This window comes from Melampsora larici-populina (genome assembly GCF_000204055.1).
Source record: "Melampsora larici-populina 98AG31 unplaced genomic scaffold MELLAscaffold_86, whole genome shotgun sequence".
In the NCBI taxonomy this organism is placed as follows: Eukaryota; Fungi; Basidiomycota; class Pucciniomycetes; order Pucciniales; family Melampsoraceae; genus Melampsora; species Melampsora laricis-populina.
Genome location: NW_006768850.1, coordinates 1 through 17,233, shown reverse-complemented (window position 1 = coordinate 17,233; position 17,233 = coordinate 1). Strand labels below are relative to the sequence as shown.

Here is a 17,233-nt window from a genome sequence, read left to right as displayed (position 1 = left end):
GTTATCATATCCTGCAATACCCTGTCATCGAACTGTTGTGATGTTTTTGTGGGCTTCTTTGCGTGTAACAAACTGGAATAAATGCCTGATAATTCTTGGAGACCTGAGTCATCTGAACTCGATCAACAAATAAGTACCAGTGTGTAGTTGCGAAACCAACCAAAATGAATTGTAGTTCGAACTTGTTGATTCTGGGCTGAATGAAGCTTTACCGTTCCATTATTTCGGAAACTCTAAAAACTAAACTCCTTGACCGTGCTACGACCTAAAGGAGCTTATCAGCTCGGAGGGTGCCATCTCATCTTTCGTTTAGAATCATTTTTAAAGTAAAGGTGTCTACATACACATACACTTGCTAGGATCACGATACCTCTGTCAAGGAAGATGAAAACTTTTTAAGCTCTCTGATATATATGTACTAGGCAAAAGGCCATTTTGAAACATGGTCTTGGTCTTCATTTTGCTAGAGTGGTGGGTACCTAATTACTGAGTCGCGTAATTATTTGAAGAGTTTCCTATCACTGATAACGAAGGATACAAGAATTGCCGAATGTCAATGATATTTAAACGAGAGATGAATTGACGCACAAAAGAGGGTGTGATGGGGCTCAACTATCAGATATCACAGTTGAGATTTTTACCATTACAATCGCCATTTTCGCTTCCAAAACCGAACCCACCATAGCAGATACGTGACGCTCAGGTTCACTTCGTTATCCATCCAGCTCGATTTATGAATTACTGTCGTTTTCGAAAAGCTTGTCCAAGTTTGCCCGCAAGACTCGATCAGGATGAGCCCCGAGACCCGCCAAATCGGGGATACCCGCGGGACAGCCCGTCGGGTCGGGGGGTCGTTCTGGCCTTCGAAGGGTCGCAGAACCGCGGGGATTATCGGGCCCGGGAGTCGCTCTGAGAGTCAAAAGAAAGTGACTCTCCTCGGGGAACCCGAGGAAAAATCAAGCTGTAAAAAGCGGATAAATACACGCTTGGGAGAGGTTGTGCTCAGCGGTTTCTGCCGGAAATAGCCGGGGACTCGGGGATCCCCGTAATTTCCCGGGGATTTGGTAGTTCGTCGGGGGTCAGGGTACGGGAGCCGGGCTTGACCTATGAGCCAGAAAAAGCTCGGGGAATACCGGGGTCGGTCCTCGTTCTGACTTTTGAAAAAAAGTCGGTGGGCCGGGCAGCCCAGTCCCCGGCATTCGGGGGTCGGGGCTCATCCTGAAGACTCGAGCAGCTTGGCGGGAAAACTCGGACAAGCTTTTCGAGAATGACAGTATCGATCACAGGGTCAACCCTCAAGGGGGGGGCTGACTAAATTTGAAATTCCAAAAAAAGAGGAATTTCAAATCTTTGAAGATAAACAAATGAGATCATTCTCTCGCACCAACCAACATCACTGACACCACGCACGCCGTTATATCCCCAGAACTATTCAAAAGGGAATTGGCAAATCTTAATTTAGAGATCCAAAAAGGGTTCTCCCAAGGGTTTAAGTGACAATATCAGGTCTTCCCTCGGCCTCGGGTTTTCCTCGGTCTGGAAAGACCTTGGTTTTGGGAAACCCTCGGCCTCAGTGATGAGGCTTGTTCACGCGGATTGTGCTCATTGTGCATCACCGCGCCGAAAGCAAAACCGCGCTCCAGCGCATCAGCGCACGAATGAAATGAGCACGAACAGAACCAAACTTGCATTTACACACAGACGAGAGCGCAATACTAACGACTAAAGAGCGAGGAAACGGTGAAAGAAAAAAATACCACCTATACTTTACCGCCGTCCCACAATCGCCGCCGTGGCGCGAAAATGGCCAAACACACTTGAGAGATAAATTGAGAAAACTGATTCACAAGTTACGACAAATTATGATCGTGAAACTGAAAAAGTAAAGAGAGGCTACCTGCCGGAATAACGGACATACCTTCATGATGCGTTCCCAAGGTCGCCGTTGCTTTTGTGTTTTTGACGTCTTTGACTGACTGCTTGGATGGGATGGATACTATAGCTCTACGAGATGAGCCAACCTATCAAAAGGCTTCACATAAGCAAGCACAAGGAAATGAGAAGTTGGATATGTGGGCATCTTTACAAGCTGCATCAGATTATAAGCTTACTCATCGTCATCAGACCATCCAAGTAGTAAGTTGAAGACGTCAAAAGACAAAGCACAATCACGTGTCAGAGAAGAGACGACTAATCAAACCAAGCTCTGAATAGAGAAGACCGGCTTACAAGCTGTAGATGCCTCCACGGCAGACTTCCAATCTTCCTAGTTCAAAGACTTCAGTCCAAACCAATACATCATGTTTTAGACTGATTGAATGATGAAAACACTCTGATCAAGTGAGGATAGGATTTGAGAGTTGACTTACAAGTTTGAGATGACAGGCAGCACTATTTGCGTTAAGAGTAGCTTGTGAACTACACAAGAAAAGTCAAATAAGTGATCTACTCAACCTAGCAAAGCTCTCGAGGTAACTGCAAGTCGGCTTTCACTAAAATGAAGAGCCTTGATATCATATGGTACCATATGAGTTCTTGAGCAACTTGTCAAATTCACACTCGACCTTGCATACCAAATTCAAGAATTTAGGAATCATACTTTCTTTCAACTTGTGTAAAAGAAAGCTTACCCATCTACTCTGATATCAGCTTTTGAGCTCATATACCATTCAATCAAATACAATTGTGTCATCCCATCCATTGAGTCATCTTGGGCTGCAAGCACTAGCCAATTTTCAATTAACGAACCTAAGATCAAAGATGTATCGACCCCACTTTCCATCTCAAACAACCATACCAATGAACCTGTGTGCTGATCTGATACTTCTATTGTCCTGGATCCAGTTTCTTCATTAAGTTCAACAACCAGGTTCGGATCATGGTATTTGAACAAAGCTGACGGGCGATAAGATCAACAAATTTTGGGAAAGTGTGTCATGATTACGCGGAACTCGGTGCAGTACGACGAGGAAAGCAGTGCGTTGAACAAATTTTGGCAAAGTATGTCAAGATTACGAGTGACTCAGTGCAGTACGAGGAGGAAAGAAGTGCGTTGAACAAATTTTGGCAAAGTATGTCAAGATTGCGAGTGACTGAGTGCAGTACGAGGAGCAAACCAGTGAGTTAGAGAACAATATTGCCAAAGCGGTGTCAAATGGCCCATGTTGACGATCCCCCCTCCTCAGGACAGCGTCCTGGTCAGCAAGCGCAGCGGCCAACCAATTTGCCTTCAGCAAGGGAATACGACCCCCATCGCACCTTCTTGAATTCTTGGCTTCACGGTGTCTCCTACCGTCAGTGAAACGGACGCATCTTTGGATCCAATTGGGTGCGCCTGCAACACGCCATCCTTGCGTTTGCGTCTCACAGCGCTAAAGATCCGCAACACAAGTCGCTCAGGCATCAAAGCATCGGCAGTCGCGTCAATGTTTTGATCCCGCTGATTCCTGAAACGCAACTTTTGATGAAAACATTGACCCCGCGACGCTACGTCCGCTTCCTCACCTCGAGTCACCGCGACGACGACGATCTCCGTTTCGAGAACAGCGACGTCCGCCGGACTTTTGATTTGATTTCCAGAGACCCCACGGTCCAAATTCCCAATTCTCTTCTCTCACCAAAATCTTGTGTCGCATTACCGAGCCCCATACTGAAAAGTTCTGGGGATATAACGCCAGGGCTGACGCCACTAACCTTCGAGATGATTCTCCCTCCTTGGAATTTTAACCAAGAACCATACCATCAAAGAACGGCTCAAAAGCAAACTATCCAAAGTATCTTTTTTGCTTTTTGCCCATATCCATTCACTTTCAACTCACTTTTCTCTTTTTTCTTTCCAATAGACCATAGCAATCATCACTACCGCCGCAGTGTTCAACCTACCCACTGAGCACACGACATCGAATCGAAGCTCGTTTCTAATCGACAAGATCTACACCCGATTCAAAGTTGTTTTATGATAACTTATCATATCATCTTTCCTTGTGATTGATTCTATGATCCCATCACCACGACAATAATTCAGATCTAGATCAGGGAAGTGCTGACATGTTGAGACACGACCTTTCAATATTGAAAAAACGCAGTGTAGCTGAAACCAACAAAGAGATTATGTAGTCAGAAACCGGTCCACTTCTTATCATTTTCATCCCTAGTAAATCTTATCACATTGCAAGATTAAATCACCACCTTCAAGATTTCAAACATTCATCTTGGTTGTATGAGGGAGCCATATATGTGACCCCGATTACCCAAGATTTTCGAGATTTCAAACATTCATCTTGGTTGTATGAGGGAGCCATATATGTGACCCCGATTACCCAAGGTCTTCAAGATTCAGAAAAGCCAGTACTACAACATGAATCCCTAATTGTTGATCAACTTGTCAACACAGCTGATTGCTTAACAGGAATGTTGACATACATTCCACAAAACAGCCAAAAACAAGTTTAGGCACAGATGGTGAGGTCCATGATGTGAAAATAGTAGTAATACAACCATTGGTTGTCTATTTGACGTGGATCAATCTGTGACTGCAGCCTTTAAGGGGTATGGGGTGATTGATTAAATGGAAGGAAGAATTGTAAAACAATAACAAAATATCGGTAAGGACTGGATATATTCCAGGCTATTGAGGTGAAATCTTTGAGTGCTTTTAGACCGTTGGCTTTGTAAATGTTACATTTTGGCTAACTTAACCCAAGACATTTTGGCAATTCATTTGAGGTTTGTAATGCACTGTTCAGGTTGCTTAAGATTTTGGACCCAGTTCACTCTCGAGCATTGTGGATTATCAATCAAGACAAGTTGTGGATCATTAATTAAAAAAATAAGCAGCTTATCTGGAAATCTTCAATGGTGGGTTTAGGTTGCTTGCCAGAATACAATCGACTTGTGGTTCCTGGCCTGATCAGGATCCTGTTTGCATTAATATATCACTTGCTTCATCAGCCATCTTTTGAGTCAGATTGGTAATCGATAAAATTGACAAGCCATCTGATCTCACACTGGTATATATCCTGCCAGGGATCTCTTTTCGATAATGTTTTCTTCACTCAGCTCTGTCCAATCTTTATTTCGTAACATCCCTCCCCTATATACCTATAGACTTTTCACAATGAACTTTAACTACCTCACCGAATTTCTAGGCTGTTTTATTCACACATTCTTGCTTGAAACAATCAAGATTTCTGGAAACCTCCATTGGTCACTCAATGTATTCATAAACTTTCTCTCAACTATCATCTTTTCACTTTCACTTATCTTTTCTTCTCTTCTGCAACCCCCTTTCAAAAGTTGACAATTGCCTACATGTAAGTCTTTTCTTTCCATTTCTCAGTTGATCTGATCTCGAGCTAAAATATACCTTGCCATTGTCTTTGAAAGCTATATCTTGAGCTTCATGTCAATCTATTCCAGCAAATATTCTTGTCCACGCATGTTAGGAGCTCATGTGAGCTCCGGTATAACCCTTGTCCTCATGGTATGGTATTTTTTTCTTCGTTCTTTGATCTAATCAACCCCGCTGACATTTCCTTTCATAGATCTTCCATGACTTTCCAGCAATCGATGTAGTTCCTTACCTGTTCTCTCAGCTGCTTGGTGCTGTTTCCGCTGTGCTTTGTGTCCGTGGCTTACACAAAGCATTCATTTCCTTCAACATTGGCCATTCGATGTTGTCTGTTCCAACAGCAGATCATCATAGCATGTTTGTATTTTTCTTTTCACTATTGGCACAAAAAAAACTATGATCACTAATCTTTCATTGTTATTCGACTCCTCAAACAGAATTATTGGATTTGGAATGACGTTCTTTTTGGGATTATTTCTCGGCCTTGCCACCCTCAAATGCAATCAACAGATTGGCAAAGTATTTGTTGGTGGCCCCGGATATATCTTTTGGCTGTAAGTTTTGCAAAGCATGCTTTCAAAGTAGTGTGTATGATGTCGATGTTCTTGTTGAACTCATCACGCTTCTTACAAACTTCTTCATCAAGCGCCCTCCTATCTTTGGGATCAATTGTGATCTTTGAAGGCGATATCTTTCTCAACACCGCTCATGGAATCGGAAGGTAAGTCAGACTCCTTTACCAGTATACATAAAGCTTTGGCTTAACTCGACTCTTGGGTGCTTTTTACTTTAGTTGGATCTCTACTCTCATTCTGAGAGATGAGGTATTTCTTTTCAGTTGGACAAACATTATCATCGTTTTCATAAACATACCAGCTATGATGGTAAGATCCCTTCACGTTTCCCTCCATTCTATCCTTTCCATGCTATTTCAAGTACTGAGATGCTTGTAATGCATACATTTCAGCTCGGAGGGGTATGGTTCAAACTAGAAGGCCGCCAAGAAGACTCAAAACTAGAATTGAAAGAAAAGCCGATCGAACTATCTGAATGTGTAGTCATGGGCTGATGTTCATGATTATATAACAGTCTGTAACCGAACCGTTGTGATGTTTTGTGGGCTTCCTTGCGTTGTCGCGAAGTGGAATAAATGTCTTTTCTTGACCATGGTCTTGGTCTCACTTGAGCGTTCGTTTTGCTAGAGTAGTGGGACCTGATGACTGAGTTGCCGAATTATTTGAATACCTTGCCATTGAACCTGAGGTAAGAGTGATAGGATTGCCGATTGCCAATGGTGTCTAAAAAAGAGATGAATTGACGCACAAAAGAGGGTGTAAAATGATCTGAGCTATCAGATATCACAGTTGAGATTTTGATAATTCGATGCTTCGCAATCGCCATTCTCGCTTTCGAATCAAAACCGAACTCAACATAACAGATACCTCATTCTCAGGTTCACTTCGTTATCCATCCAGCTTGATTTATGAGCTATCGATTTACTCAAAACATAGCTCTCCTGCATATGATTTTTTCCGGTCAACACCCAGATCGCTTACTCTGGTGTTTGAGACACCGAAGCCGAATCAACCATGATCTTAACGAGAGGGTGGTATAGTCTCAAAGTTGTCGATCTCACTTTACCCTTGCCCTAAAATCCGAGTACAACATTTGTCTTCTTAGAATGCCCAACGTGGCATTTTAACTGAAGCGAAAAGGAAGACTTCTTTTATGTATGTACTTGGATGTGAATCAACCTTTCGACCATGGCATCTTTCCAAATTCCTCATGTATGCGTTTCTTACTTCTCGTAAACCGTTTCAAACCACACGGTAAAGAAACTTTATCAGTCGTTCAGTTCGACAAAAACAATCGAAGTTCGAACTGGTCTAGATAACTCTTGTTAATGATATCTTGAGTTGAATTTTTTAGATTTTGAAGAAATCGTTCAACTTCATATCATCTTACACTTCTCTTCCTCACTACCTTTTCATAAACTAATCTTGACTAATTCTAATAATAATTTATATATTTTTATACTCAGCAGTGCTGAATCCTTTTTGTAAAACCAATCAACCAAATCCTAAACCGACAACCAAGAAAGTCAATTTTCAAGTCACCTTGAACTTGACCGATCCAAGGATCTTCGAAAAACGATGTCATCAGAAGACCAAATCGATTATAAACAATCCATCATCAAAGGAATCCTAGGTTCTCAAATCCTTTCGGTTCCATTCTCATGTACTCTATCAGCCATCGTGATCATCTTAGCGGCTCGATTTATTTCGAAAACTTCTTCATCTCAAAACATTCATACCTCTTTTTCGGTTTCAGATATCCAATCTATTAGATTACTTTTCAGTAAGATTGGCGCTTTTTTTGTTGCTTTTGTTTGTGTGGCTATGACTGCTATGGAATTAGCTGTACGTTTGTTTCTTTTTTCTTTTTTCGAAGGGTTTTTGAACTGGAGGTGAAAAGGGTTTAATTTGATTCGGGTTTTTTCAATAGATTGTTTATCAAAGTGCTGTTATACATCCTGGTGATATAAATTATTTAATGAGAGCACCATGGACATCTTCATTAGTACCTCTTCTAACTGCGTAAGTAATTTCCATTTTCTCGTAATTTCTTTTTCAATCAAAAAACTAATACGTTCTTTTTCGCATCACCAAATAGTCTTGTTAGCATTGCTACTCAAACTTATTTTTCTGATAAGACTTGTCATGTTGTACAATGTCCTAAATTATTTGTACCATTACTTGTAATCTTAGGTATCGGCTCATTAGTCACTGGAATAGCAGCAAGTGTTTCATTATGTAAGTCTCCTTTTCCTTTTTCTCTCTCAATCAAAATTATTAATGGCTTTCGTGTGCTTTTTTGGTTGGTCAAGTTACGATTGGAGTTGAAAGAGGAGACCAAATCACTTCGTCTGAAGGTGTATTTTGGTCTTATTTAGTGATCACTACTCTTTCGAGTTTCGTAATCATGATTCCATTATTATCTTCTTATTTTCGTGATACAAAGGTTTCAAGAATCGAAGCTTCCCGTAAAGCCAACACGTCAGTTACTCTCTCTTCTCTCTCCTCCATCTTTTTCCATCACTCATTAACTTATGAACTTTGTCATTTCTACAGTCTCAAAGGACCTACTAAATTTTCAAAGTTTATGAGATTCTTTTTTTCGACTTATACCATGGTCTTTTTATTTGATTTAAGTTGTTTGATCACTTCGATCTTATCTGCTTCACCTATTTTTCAAGTTAGTTTAAAATCATCTGAAGCCTTTTTAGTTTTACAAAAAATGATGGTTAGAATCATGTCGATTTCTTATCGTAAGTCTTTGAAATTATTTAACCTTTTTTTCTTTGGAAAATGGAATTTATGTCGTGTTTTTTTTGGTTTGTAGTTTGGGCTTTGGTTGATGGGATTCCTAAGAATCCTAGTTTTGAAAATCCTACTGATCAACCAAATCATTCGGTGACCAAAATTAAGAAATCATCCAACTCTCGTAATTCCAGAATCCATAGTGTTAGCTCTAGCGCATTTTCAAAATATTCCGTATCAAAATCCGTAAGTTTCTTCCTTCAAACCTCATACACATTATAAACTTACTCGTCTTTTTTCCTTTTTTGTGGTTCTCTTCTAAAACAGGGAAAGATCTCAACAGATGATGATGAAGAAGGAGATGAGATCTTTACTTATGCTTACCCCCCTTATTCTACTAGTCCAATAGCCGTAGATGTAAGAGTAGACTCATCACCAGATCCTACACCTATCACTTCAAATTTTAATAATCAAGTTGGAAATGATTATTCTAATCCGATTATTAAAGAATCCAATGAACATGTGATGATTGATGTTGATTTAGGAAACAGGTTTCCAGATGAGAAATCACCACAACATCAACAAGAAAATCAAGTTTTGGTCGGGTTTTCAAATACTGAATTTAAAGCATCTTCTAAAACTAAAAAACCTTTATCTTTCTTAGTGAGTGATTATTAAAATGGTTCAATTCATTCCAAAACCTAATGATGTTTTTTTCGATTTGATTTTTTTAAAAAGCCTCGACAAAAACCACCACCTAGTTCTATGTTATCAACAGGTTCATTACCCGACATTCCAACCCAATCAAACTTCACAAATCCACCAGAAAGAAAGAAACCTAGAAACAAGAATCATAGGAAATCTAGTAGTATGAAATACACTAATTCTAATTCTGAAGAATCGATGTCTGAATCACTTTTACCTAAGAATCCTCATGATTCTAAAGAAGATCAATCCAAGAATATTAAGTCTAATCATGTTACGAATGCAGGTACGGAATCGGATACCAATACCAATGGGTATGTTAAGACTTTGAATGATGATGATGAAGATGGAGAGATTTCTAGTATTGCAACCAATGGAAAAAGAGTACATTGAAATCCGAATTTATGCATTTAAGCTTTCATTGCTTTTTCTTTGTTTAACTATACTTATATTTTGTAATCTTTTCAACTTCGATGTACAACCATTAAATTTACGATTTTCTTGATTTTCTTGATTTTATATTTTTGATGAATTGTAATTTGGAGTAAGTACCTTTCTTATGATATGAAAATGATTAAAAAAATGGAATATTGAGGTTAGAGAATCAGCTTTGTAAAGTGAAGAATTTATTCAAAATTCTCATGAACCAGTGGCGTAAGATATTATAGAATCCGATTGAATTGTTTGATGAGTTGATTTTGAATTGTAAATCAGGGTGTTTGATTAAGGAAGTGAAAGGGTGGTGTGTGTTTAAGATTTCAGATGAGTTCTCTTTCCAAAAGTGAAGTTGATTGTTGACCACTTTACCATTCTCCCTTATCAACCGACCAACTCACCAACCAATCACCTCCCATCCAATCCAATACCCTGCTCATGTCAATGTATGTATAACTATTCTTGACCCAGCAAACCATCAACTAATCAAACAAACTTTCTCTCAGTCTTACTCTAGGTAACAATTTAAAACAAAACGCTTCAACTAGTCGTCGTCCATTCTTTGAACGTAATCGAACTACTCATCCTGCTAGGTACATTCATTCATTCAATCTAACACATCTTTTTACAAGAAAACTCAAACTGATCTTGGTTTTTTTTATCTTTTATAGGAGTACAATCTCTCATCCGTTTGTATCTTTTTTTCTTCTTCTGCTGAACAGGTTGATCTAATTACTTATTTTATGATTTCTTCTTTTCTTTTTAGACAGTTACGTGATTTACTGATTTGTCCTGATTTACCACATCATGTTCAAACTATCTCGGGTAAGAACTTATATTCAAGATCAATCTACTTCACTTGATTGAATTTGTTGAATTATCTTTTTCTTTTGGTCGATAGGGAATGGGGTAGATACACATCTTTTGGGTCAATATACAGTCAGTTCAATTCCGATTTCAAGTGATCTTGTCCATTTAATTGATTTTGTTTATTTCGATTTAGATGTCATTGATGGATGTTCCTACTAGCTTTGCTCCAAACTGTTTGGTTCATGGGTCTGTCTTGATCTTCTCCAACCTCACTATCTTTCACAAAAACAAAAGACTGCTTCTATTAACTGATTTGCTTATGTGATGAATTTTGGGTTCTTTTTCTTAGTTGTGGAATGATGGCTATGGGTGGTGAGAATGCTGATCTTTTGATTCGTTCAACTGACATTACATCAAAATGGGAAATCAAAACCCAAACAGGTCGATCAATTGTCAAGTAAGATTTTTGATTTTCATTCATCAAAGAGCTACGAAGCAAAAAATATTCATTAATTCATTGTCTTTTGTTTTGGTGATAGTTCTGCTTGCTTTCATCAATTCTCTAATTCTTTTAATCCTCAATTATTAGTTTGTAATAATGATCAAACTGTAAAGTGCAAACCCTCTTTCTTTAAAACCGACTCCAAACCAAGACTTTTTTTAAAAAAAATTATCTAACCTTTGATCGTTTTGTTTGTTGATTTTTTTTCCAGATCACTCAATATGATATTTCAAAAGTGACTGAAATTCAAGCAGCAGCAAGTAATTCATTATCAGTAGATACATCACATCATTTACCAACGACTACATCAGCTTCAAATCGAATAGGATCACAAGATAATAATGATGAAGAAAGAATTCAAGCAGATGAAAAACCGATTTTAACGTCTCAAGGTAGTATACATTTACCTGTACCTGTTAATCATTGTAGTATTAGTCAAGATTCAAGATTGATGGTAGCAGTAGGAGACAGTAATGAAGTTTTCTTATACGATTGTCATAATTCTACTACTTCCAATTCAACTTCGATCACCTCATGGAATTCGAAAACCAAAAAACTTCATTTACCAGGCGTATCAAGTTCGACGGGATCTTTTTCAACTTCTTGGAATCAATCATCTGATAAATTTGCCGTGGCAAGTGAAGGTGAAGTAGTGGTAGTCTTTGATATTAAAATGTTGGATAAACCTTTGTTGGTGAAGAAAACTACTCAGAATGGTAGAGCTGGTGCTGCCAGAGTGGTTAAGTTTACTCCTGAAGGTCCTAATGAACTTTTAGCCTTTACAGAAGTAAGTGATTTGTTTAAATTGATGATTCTGTGAAATATGTTTTATGAATGCGAACTGGATTCTTTTTTTTCGGTTTGGTTTGGTTTTAGCATCGATCTTTGGTACATGTCATTGATGCTAGAACATTCGATCCAGATCATGATGAAACACTTATTGTACCAACCCCATTACCAGGTATCAATCCGAATCCGATCAGATTACCACCAGGAACGATTAGATTATCATCTTTGAATGATAATCGATTAATTCAATCATGGATGAGAGGATCTACAAGTCATAGATCATCTACAGAAGAAGGAGAAGTGAATGTGTTACCTGAAACAGAAGAAGAAGAAGGAGAAGGAGAAGGAGAAGAAAGGCAAAGGTCTTTGGATGAACCATCACGGGAGAGAAGAAGATCTGAAGGTGGACATGGGATGGAAGAAGTACTTTGGGGTGAACTGGGAGAAAACAGAGGGAGTGGTAATGGAACTGAAGAGAATGCTTATCGGTCCTCTTTGGTTAGAAGATCTAACCGATTGAGTAATGGGATTGGAAGGAATGAAAGGAATGGTACAAGATGGGCTGGGGTGGGTACGAGTAATAGTACGAGTGGTAGTAGTAATTCTAATAATGTTAGAATCGGATTTCCATCTTCAAGTTCGAATTTGAATTCTAATTCGATTCCAAGTATGACCCGGAGGAATCGAAGAAATCATGAAAGAACAGAAGATGAAGGAGAAGGAGAAGAAGATGAAGAAGAAGAATGTATTATTCAAGAGATGGTACCTAATGATCTTGAGATTACGAGACTGTTTAATCAAAGAGAAAGAGAGCTTCATCAATCTTCTACTGTTTCTGATTCGACTAGTTCTTCTGGTTCTACCAATCAAAATAATTTAATCATTAGATCTAATCCGATCGAAACTAATACTAGAAGAATCCAAATCGGAGGCTCATCCTTACGAATGATTAACCTTCAAGGAAGTTCGACGTCTGGAAACCTAGGATTAGAACACACCAGTAATCTAACCGAAAGTTTTAATGAACAGATCCGAAGATTAACTAATCGAAACTTACATCAAACTTGGTTAGATGTTTCTTCAGGCTCGATGGGTCAAGGCGCTTTGGGATTACATCATCATCATCATCTTAGGAGTGGGATGTGGGATGATTTGGTAGGGGTGAGTTGGACGATCGATGGTGAGTATTTGGTCTCTGGAACTGAGGTCGGGTTGGTGGAATGGAAGGTTAAGAGGTGTTTTAGAACTGGATTTGGGGATTCTAGATTGTGTTGAGGTGTTCCCTAAAGAGGATTGAGAGAGGTTGGGGTTGGGGGTTTCTTTGAGGAGGGGAGGAAGTTTGGAGCAATACTTTTGTTGTTTCTTTTGTTGTATTTTTTGATGAGTTTTTTTATTTCCTTATTTGTTGTTGTTGTTGTTGTGGAGGGGAGTAAGGTGAGGGGTATGTATTTTTGTTTTGGAATGAAATGAATTTTGAAAAGTAAAATGAAAAATGAAAATCAATGAGTTTAACTTTGGATGATGAGAATGAATGGTAGGATTGAGTTCATCATGAATGTAATTGTTGGTGGGGGTCTTGATTGGAATGGTTTGGTAAGAAGTGAAATGTTTGAATAAAAAAACACTAGAGAGTGTGTAGATTGTCTTTTTGAGATATCTTGTAGTGCAATCAAATATGACTTGCAACATAGGGTGATCTATACCTCTGTTTGTTGAGCAGAGATTACTGCTGTATGACAAGATTGGCTTGGTGGTGGACAGCCACCATGAGATGGTGGTCAAGTGGCAAGATTGGTTGGCCACCATAAGGCCCCGTTCGGTGCCCTTCAACCTCTCAGGTGTACACCTCAGAGGCGTCTACTTGCGCATGCGCGAGTAGACGACGTCTACCTCGCAGGTTGTCTGACATCTTCGTGTGTTCGGTAGCCTGATCTTGACCGATTTGAAATCTGTCAGATCATGGGTTTCAGGATCTGACAATTTTTGTACATAGCTACTTAGATTCCCACGCTTTTGATTTTGTAATGTTGATCTGGAGTTAAAAAATTTCTCACTATCTCTCACTCTCGAGTCTCGATCACATCCAAAATGCCCGTTATTCGCACAGGCCGACTAGCTCAAAGACGGATGCTTGCTTTCGCAGCCTTTGGTGCTGCTCAATACTATACAGTCGATTTCAGAAAGCTTGGAAACTTTTGCCCGCCAAATTTGAGCAAATTGGCGCGGAATTCTTTCCAAGCTTTGTGAAATTGACTGTACATCACATTTACAACGCAGACCACCAACTGTACGGAACAACTCTATTCTTTCCGGGCAAGGATGGCTGGATGAGCTTTTGAAATCAAGTAATCCACATCGGCTTTATGATTCACTGGGCATGAAACCTCCCATATTCCTTAAATTGGTGGATGATTTGAAAGCTCGAGGGCTTCTTGAAGATACAAAAAACATGACTGCAGAAGAGCAGATGGCGATTTTTCTATTCACAATCATCACCGGTAACTCTGTCCGAAAAGTTGAAGAACGCTTTCAAAGGTCTCCAGACACCATCTCACGGTATGGTGCTCTTTGTATGTTTTTGCCTGAAGTGACTGTGTAACTGATCCTTGAATTATGCACTCAGTGTTTTTCACAAAGTTCTTGATGCTGTCAATGATTGTAGTTTTTACACCAGCTTGGTCCGACAGCCAACGGTGCACACTTCGCTTCCACTTGCCTTTTCTTCAGACAAACGCTTCATGCCGTACTTCAAGGATTGTGTGGGCGCAGTGGATGGGACACACCTTCCAGTACATGTCTCACCAGATGACCGACCTCGATTCTGTGACCGAAAATCAAATCTAAGTCAAAATGTGCTGGCAGCTGCAAACTTCAACATGATGTTTCAATATGTTATGCCGGGGTACACTGGCACAATGCCAGATAGTTCTATGTGGGAAGACTCATGCACCGCCAAGAAATTCACGTCGGAATGCCCCTTCCGATGTCACATCGTGGACGGTGTTCCGAAGCAGGGTCGGGGCCAAATTGTGCGATAGAATTGTTGTGCGATGTGTAATCACATCTTCACTGGCCGATGGGATCCGCAGTCCGATTGAGGATCGCTTTGGCACAACCGATGAAACTGAGCGCCGATCCCAAACCGCATTGGTGGCCGCCGACTGAACCTCAGTCTGATCAGGTCCGATGGCTACTCGTATAGCGCTCATCCGACTAAAACAAATGTGCGATACAATCATCGCATCGCATCCCCTCTGAGCAACTAAATGTCGGGCCTTTTGTCCCGATTCAATCATTTTTTCGATTTCATGTCGGTGTTTGAATCGCGATTCAATCCCCTGAATGCCCAATTCAATCTCGCTGGCGAGGCAACTTCGGTTGCATCTTAGCGACACATTCCAAAAGCAGCCGATGCAATCGGCGTAGGACCGATTTGGTCTCGAATCGACACAAAAATTGCAGAAAAATTTTCTGTCTTGCGAGCTCTTCGAACTTCGAATCTGAGCTCTTCAAGCTCTTCGAACTTCAAATCTTAAGCTCGAGTGTCAGAGGTCTGGGCTTCGAGCCTCAAGAGACCTTGACATATAAAGCTTCGAAGTTCGAACTTGACTTTGAAGTTCGAACTTGCCCTTGAAGACTCAGCACGTAGCCACTCTTGCGATTAAGTGCTTCCATGTAGTCAGGGTGATGCGGAGAGGCTGAGATCCAATACTCTCCTTTGATGTTCAGCATGTATGCATCCTCAGAATAGTGTGTTCTTCTGAGGATGAATAGTCCAGATGCGCATTTCAATCCATATAAGATAGGGTTCAACTCACGCGATCATCTTCATATTCAACAGTTTCTCGCTTCATCTCACTTTGACACCATTTATCAATTCATTAAGGCCAATCACCCAAGAAAGCAAAGTCTTGAAAGATGAAAACGTTAGCTCTGATACCTTGCCACTGTTCCGACTGTGAAAAAAACACCTACCAACATCCCCAGACCAATGCTAAAGTATACGGAACGCTCTGGAGACCTGCAAATCACAAAAAACATGTCAAGAGCTTCGGGACACGCGCGACATGCACGGCACAAAAACTCTCTTTATCCTCGGATATTTCAGGTAGGTAGACGTTCTCTCTTGTTAAATTGTTAATATTCCTTGAGAGTCTGAGAGCAAGCGGTTGATAGATACACGATCACCATCACAAGATGCCCAAAAGGCCTCAATGGAAAGTTTGCCTCTTGCTTCTTCGAACTTAGAAACAACAGCTTTCAATCGTAAAGCCACAGAAAGCCACTTCCAACCATCATGGGATGGGCCAATCATAGATTCAAGTGTGTTTCATCATCTTTTATTCAATAGAGTTCTATCTTTATGTGAATTTCGTTGAATTTTTGAATCTTTGACAAGCAGGCATATACAGTACAACACACTACGACAAGTTTCGACGTTGGAAGCCTTCTGACCTGGCTTACTTCCTTATGATCACATGTTTACACCTTATCAAAAATATCAGTGTGGAGGCTGCCACGCTTTGCTTGCATGTCATAGGTGCAGTCTCCACCTTCAACACCGATGAAAAGTCTTTGCAGGCCACTTTACCAAAGGCTATGAGTACATTTCTTGATGGACTACGGATTGAGCCAAAGATTCGCAGAACAGTGTGCTGCCCCAAATGCTTCAGTATGTACTATGGTGATAAGATTCCTACATTTTGCACGTCTCAAGTTACTCCCAGGAGCCGTGTATGTTCAGAGCAGCTTTTACACGAAGCAGGTATTCATGATGGGACAACCCCAAAAGCATGCCGGCTCTTTTCGACTGTATCCTTTACTGATTGGTTAGCTCGTTTTTTGAATCGACCTGGGATCGAGGATTTGCTGGAATGGAGAGACGACTATTTCGAAACGCAAGGTCCGATCATGAAGGATGTCCGGGACGCTTCAATGTGGCACTCGCTTCGTGGGGAAGATGGACAGCGGTTTACCTCCTCTCCCGGAAATCTGGTGTTTGCTTTGAATGTTGATTGGTTCAATGCAAATGGAAACAAGGCTGCGTCGAAACAAATATCTCTTGGAACTATTGCTTTAGTTTGTTTGAATCTGCCACCAGAGATTCGTTCATCTCAAGAGAACATATTTCTGGTAGGGCTGACCCCTGGTCCTTCCGAACCGGACGTAGAGCAAATGAACCATGTTCTGGCACCCTTAGTCCAAGAACTCAAGGTCCTATGGAAGGGTGTCAAGTTTTCTTCTACCGCCAAGTATCCTACACATGGTAGAGTAATCCGTGCTATGCTAGGTCCCATTATCTGTGATCTTCCCGCAATACGA

The 17,233-nt window shown here is 40.3% G+C and overlaps 5 protein-coding genes across 5 annotated transcripts; 4 read left to right on the top strand and 1 right to left on the bottom strand.

Annotated features, from left to right (window-relative positions):
- Window positions 1-2,535: 2,535 nt before the first annotated feature.
- MELLADRAFT_73589 (uncharacterized protein) lies at window positions 2,536-3,032 on the bottom strand (the record flags this gene model as incomplete). Its single annotated transcript, XM_007418158.1, has 1 exon — window positions 2,536-3,032. The coding sequence occupies one exon, from the start codon at window positions 2,780-2,782 to the stop codon at window positions 2,627-2,629; it is 156 nt and encodes a 51-aa protein (XP_007418220.1).
- A 2,369-nt stretch (window positions 3,033-5,401) lies between these two features.
- MELLADRAFT_113479 (uncharacterized protein) lies at window positions 5,402-6,419 on the top strand (the record flags this gene model as incomplete). The annotated part of the gene is made up of 6 exons (XM_007418204.1): window positions 5,402-5,452; window positions 5,544-5,707; window positions 5,788-5,904; window positions 5,997-6,071; window positions 6,144-6,234; window positions 6,318-6,419. The coding sequence occupies 6 exons, from the start codon at window positions 5,402-5,404 to the stop codon at window positions 6,417-6,419; spliced, it is 600 nt and encodes a 199-aa protein (XP_007418266.1).
- A 1,084-nt stretch (window positions 6,420-7,503) lies between these two features.
- MELLADRAFT_95627 (uncharacterized protein) lies at window positions 7,504-9,768 on the top strand (the record flags this gene model as incomplete). The annotated part of the gene is made up of 8 exons (XM_007418164.1): window positions 7,504-7,770; window positions 7,856-7,947; window positions 8,024-8,163; window positions 8,238-8,406; window positions 8,482-8,678; window positions 8,753-8,916; window positions 8,998-9,333; window positions 9,409-9,768. 8 exons carry the CDS (start codon window positions 7,504-7,506, stop codon window positions 9,766-9,768), a joined length of 1,725 nt encoding a protein of 574 aa, XP_007418226.1.
- A 414-nt stretch (window positions 9,769-10,182) lies between these two features.
- MELLADRAFT_79680 (uncharacterized protein) lies at window positions 10,183-13,399 on the top strand (the record flags this gene model as incomplete). Its single annotated transcript, XM_007418163.1, has 10 exons — window positions 10,183-10,256; window positions 10,317-10,403; window positions 10,482-10,499; window positions 10,577-10,635; window positions 10,712-10,749; window positions 10,814-10,866; window positions 10,970-11,077; window positions 11,160-11,229; window positions 11,334-11,909; window positions 11,999-13,399. 10 exons carry the CDS (start codon window positions 10,249-10,251, stop codon window positions 13,184-13,186), a joined length of 2,205 nt encoding a protein of 734 aa, XP_007418225.1.
- A 2,551-nt stretch (window positions 13,400-15,950) lies between these two features.
- Window positions 15,951-16,740, top strand: MELLADRAFT_113477 (uncharacterized protein; the record flags this gene model as incomplete). The annotated part of the gene is made up of 3 exons (XM_007418205.1): window positions 15,951-16,019; window positions 16,066-16,234; window positions 16,314-16,740. Coding segments are annotated over 3 exons (665 nt in total), but the record flags the coding sequence as incomplete, so codon positions are not given.
- Window positions 16,741-17,233: the final 493 nt, after the last annotated feature.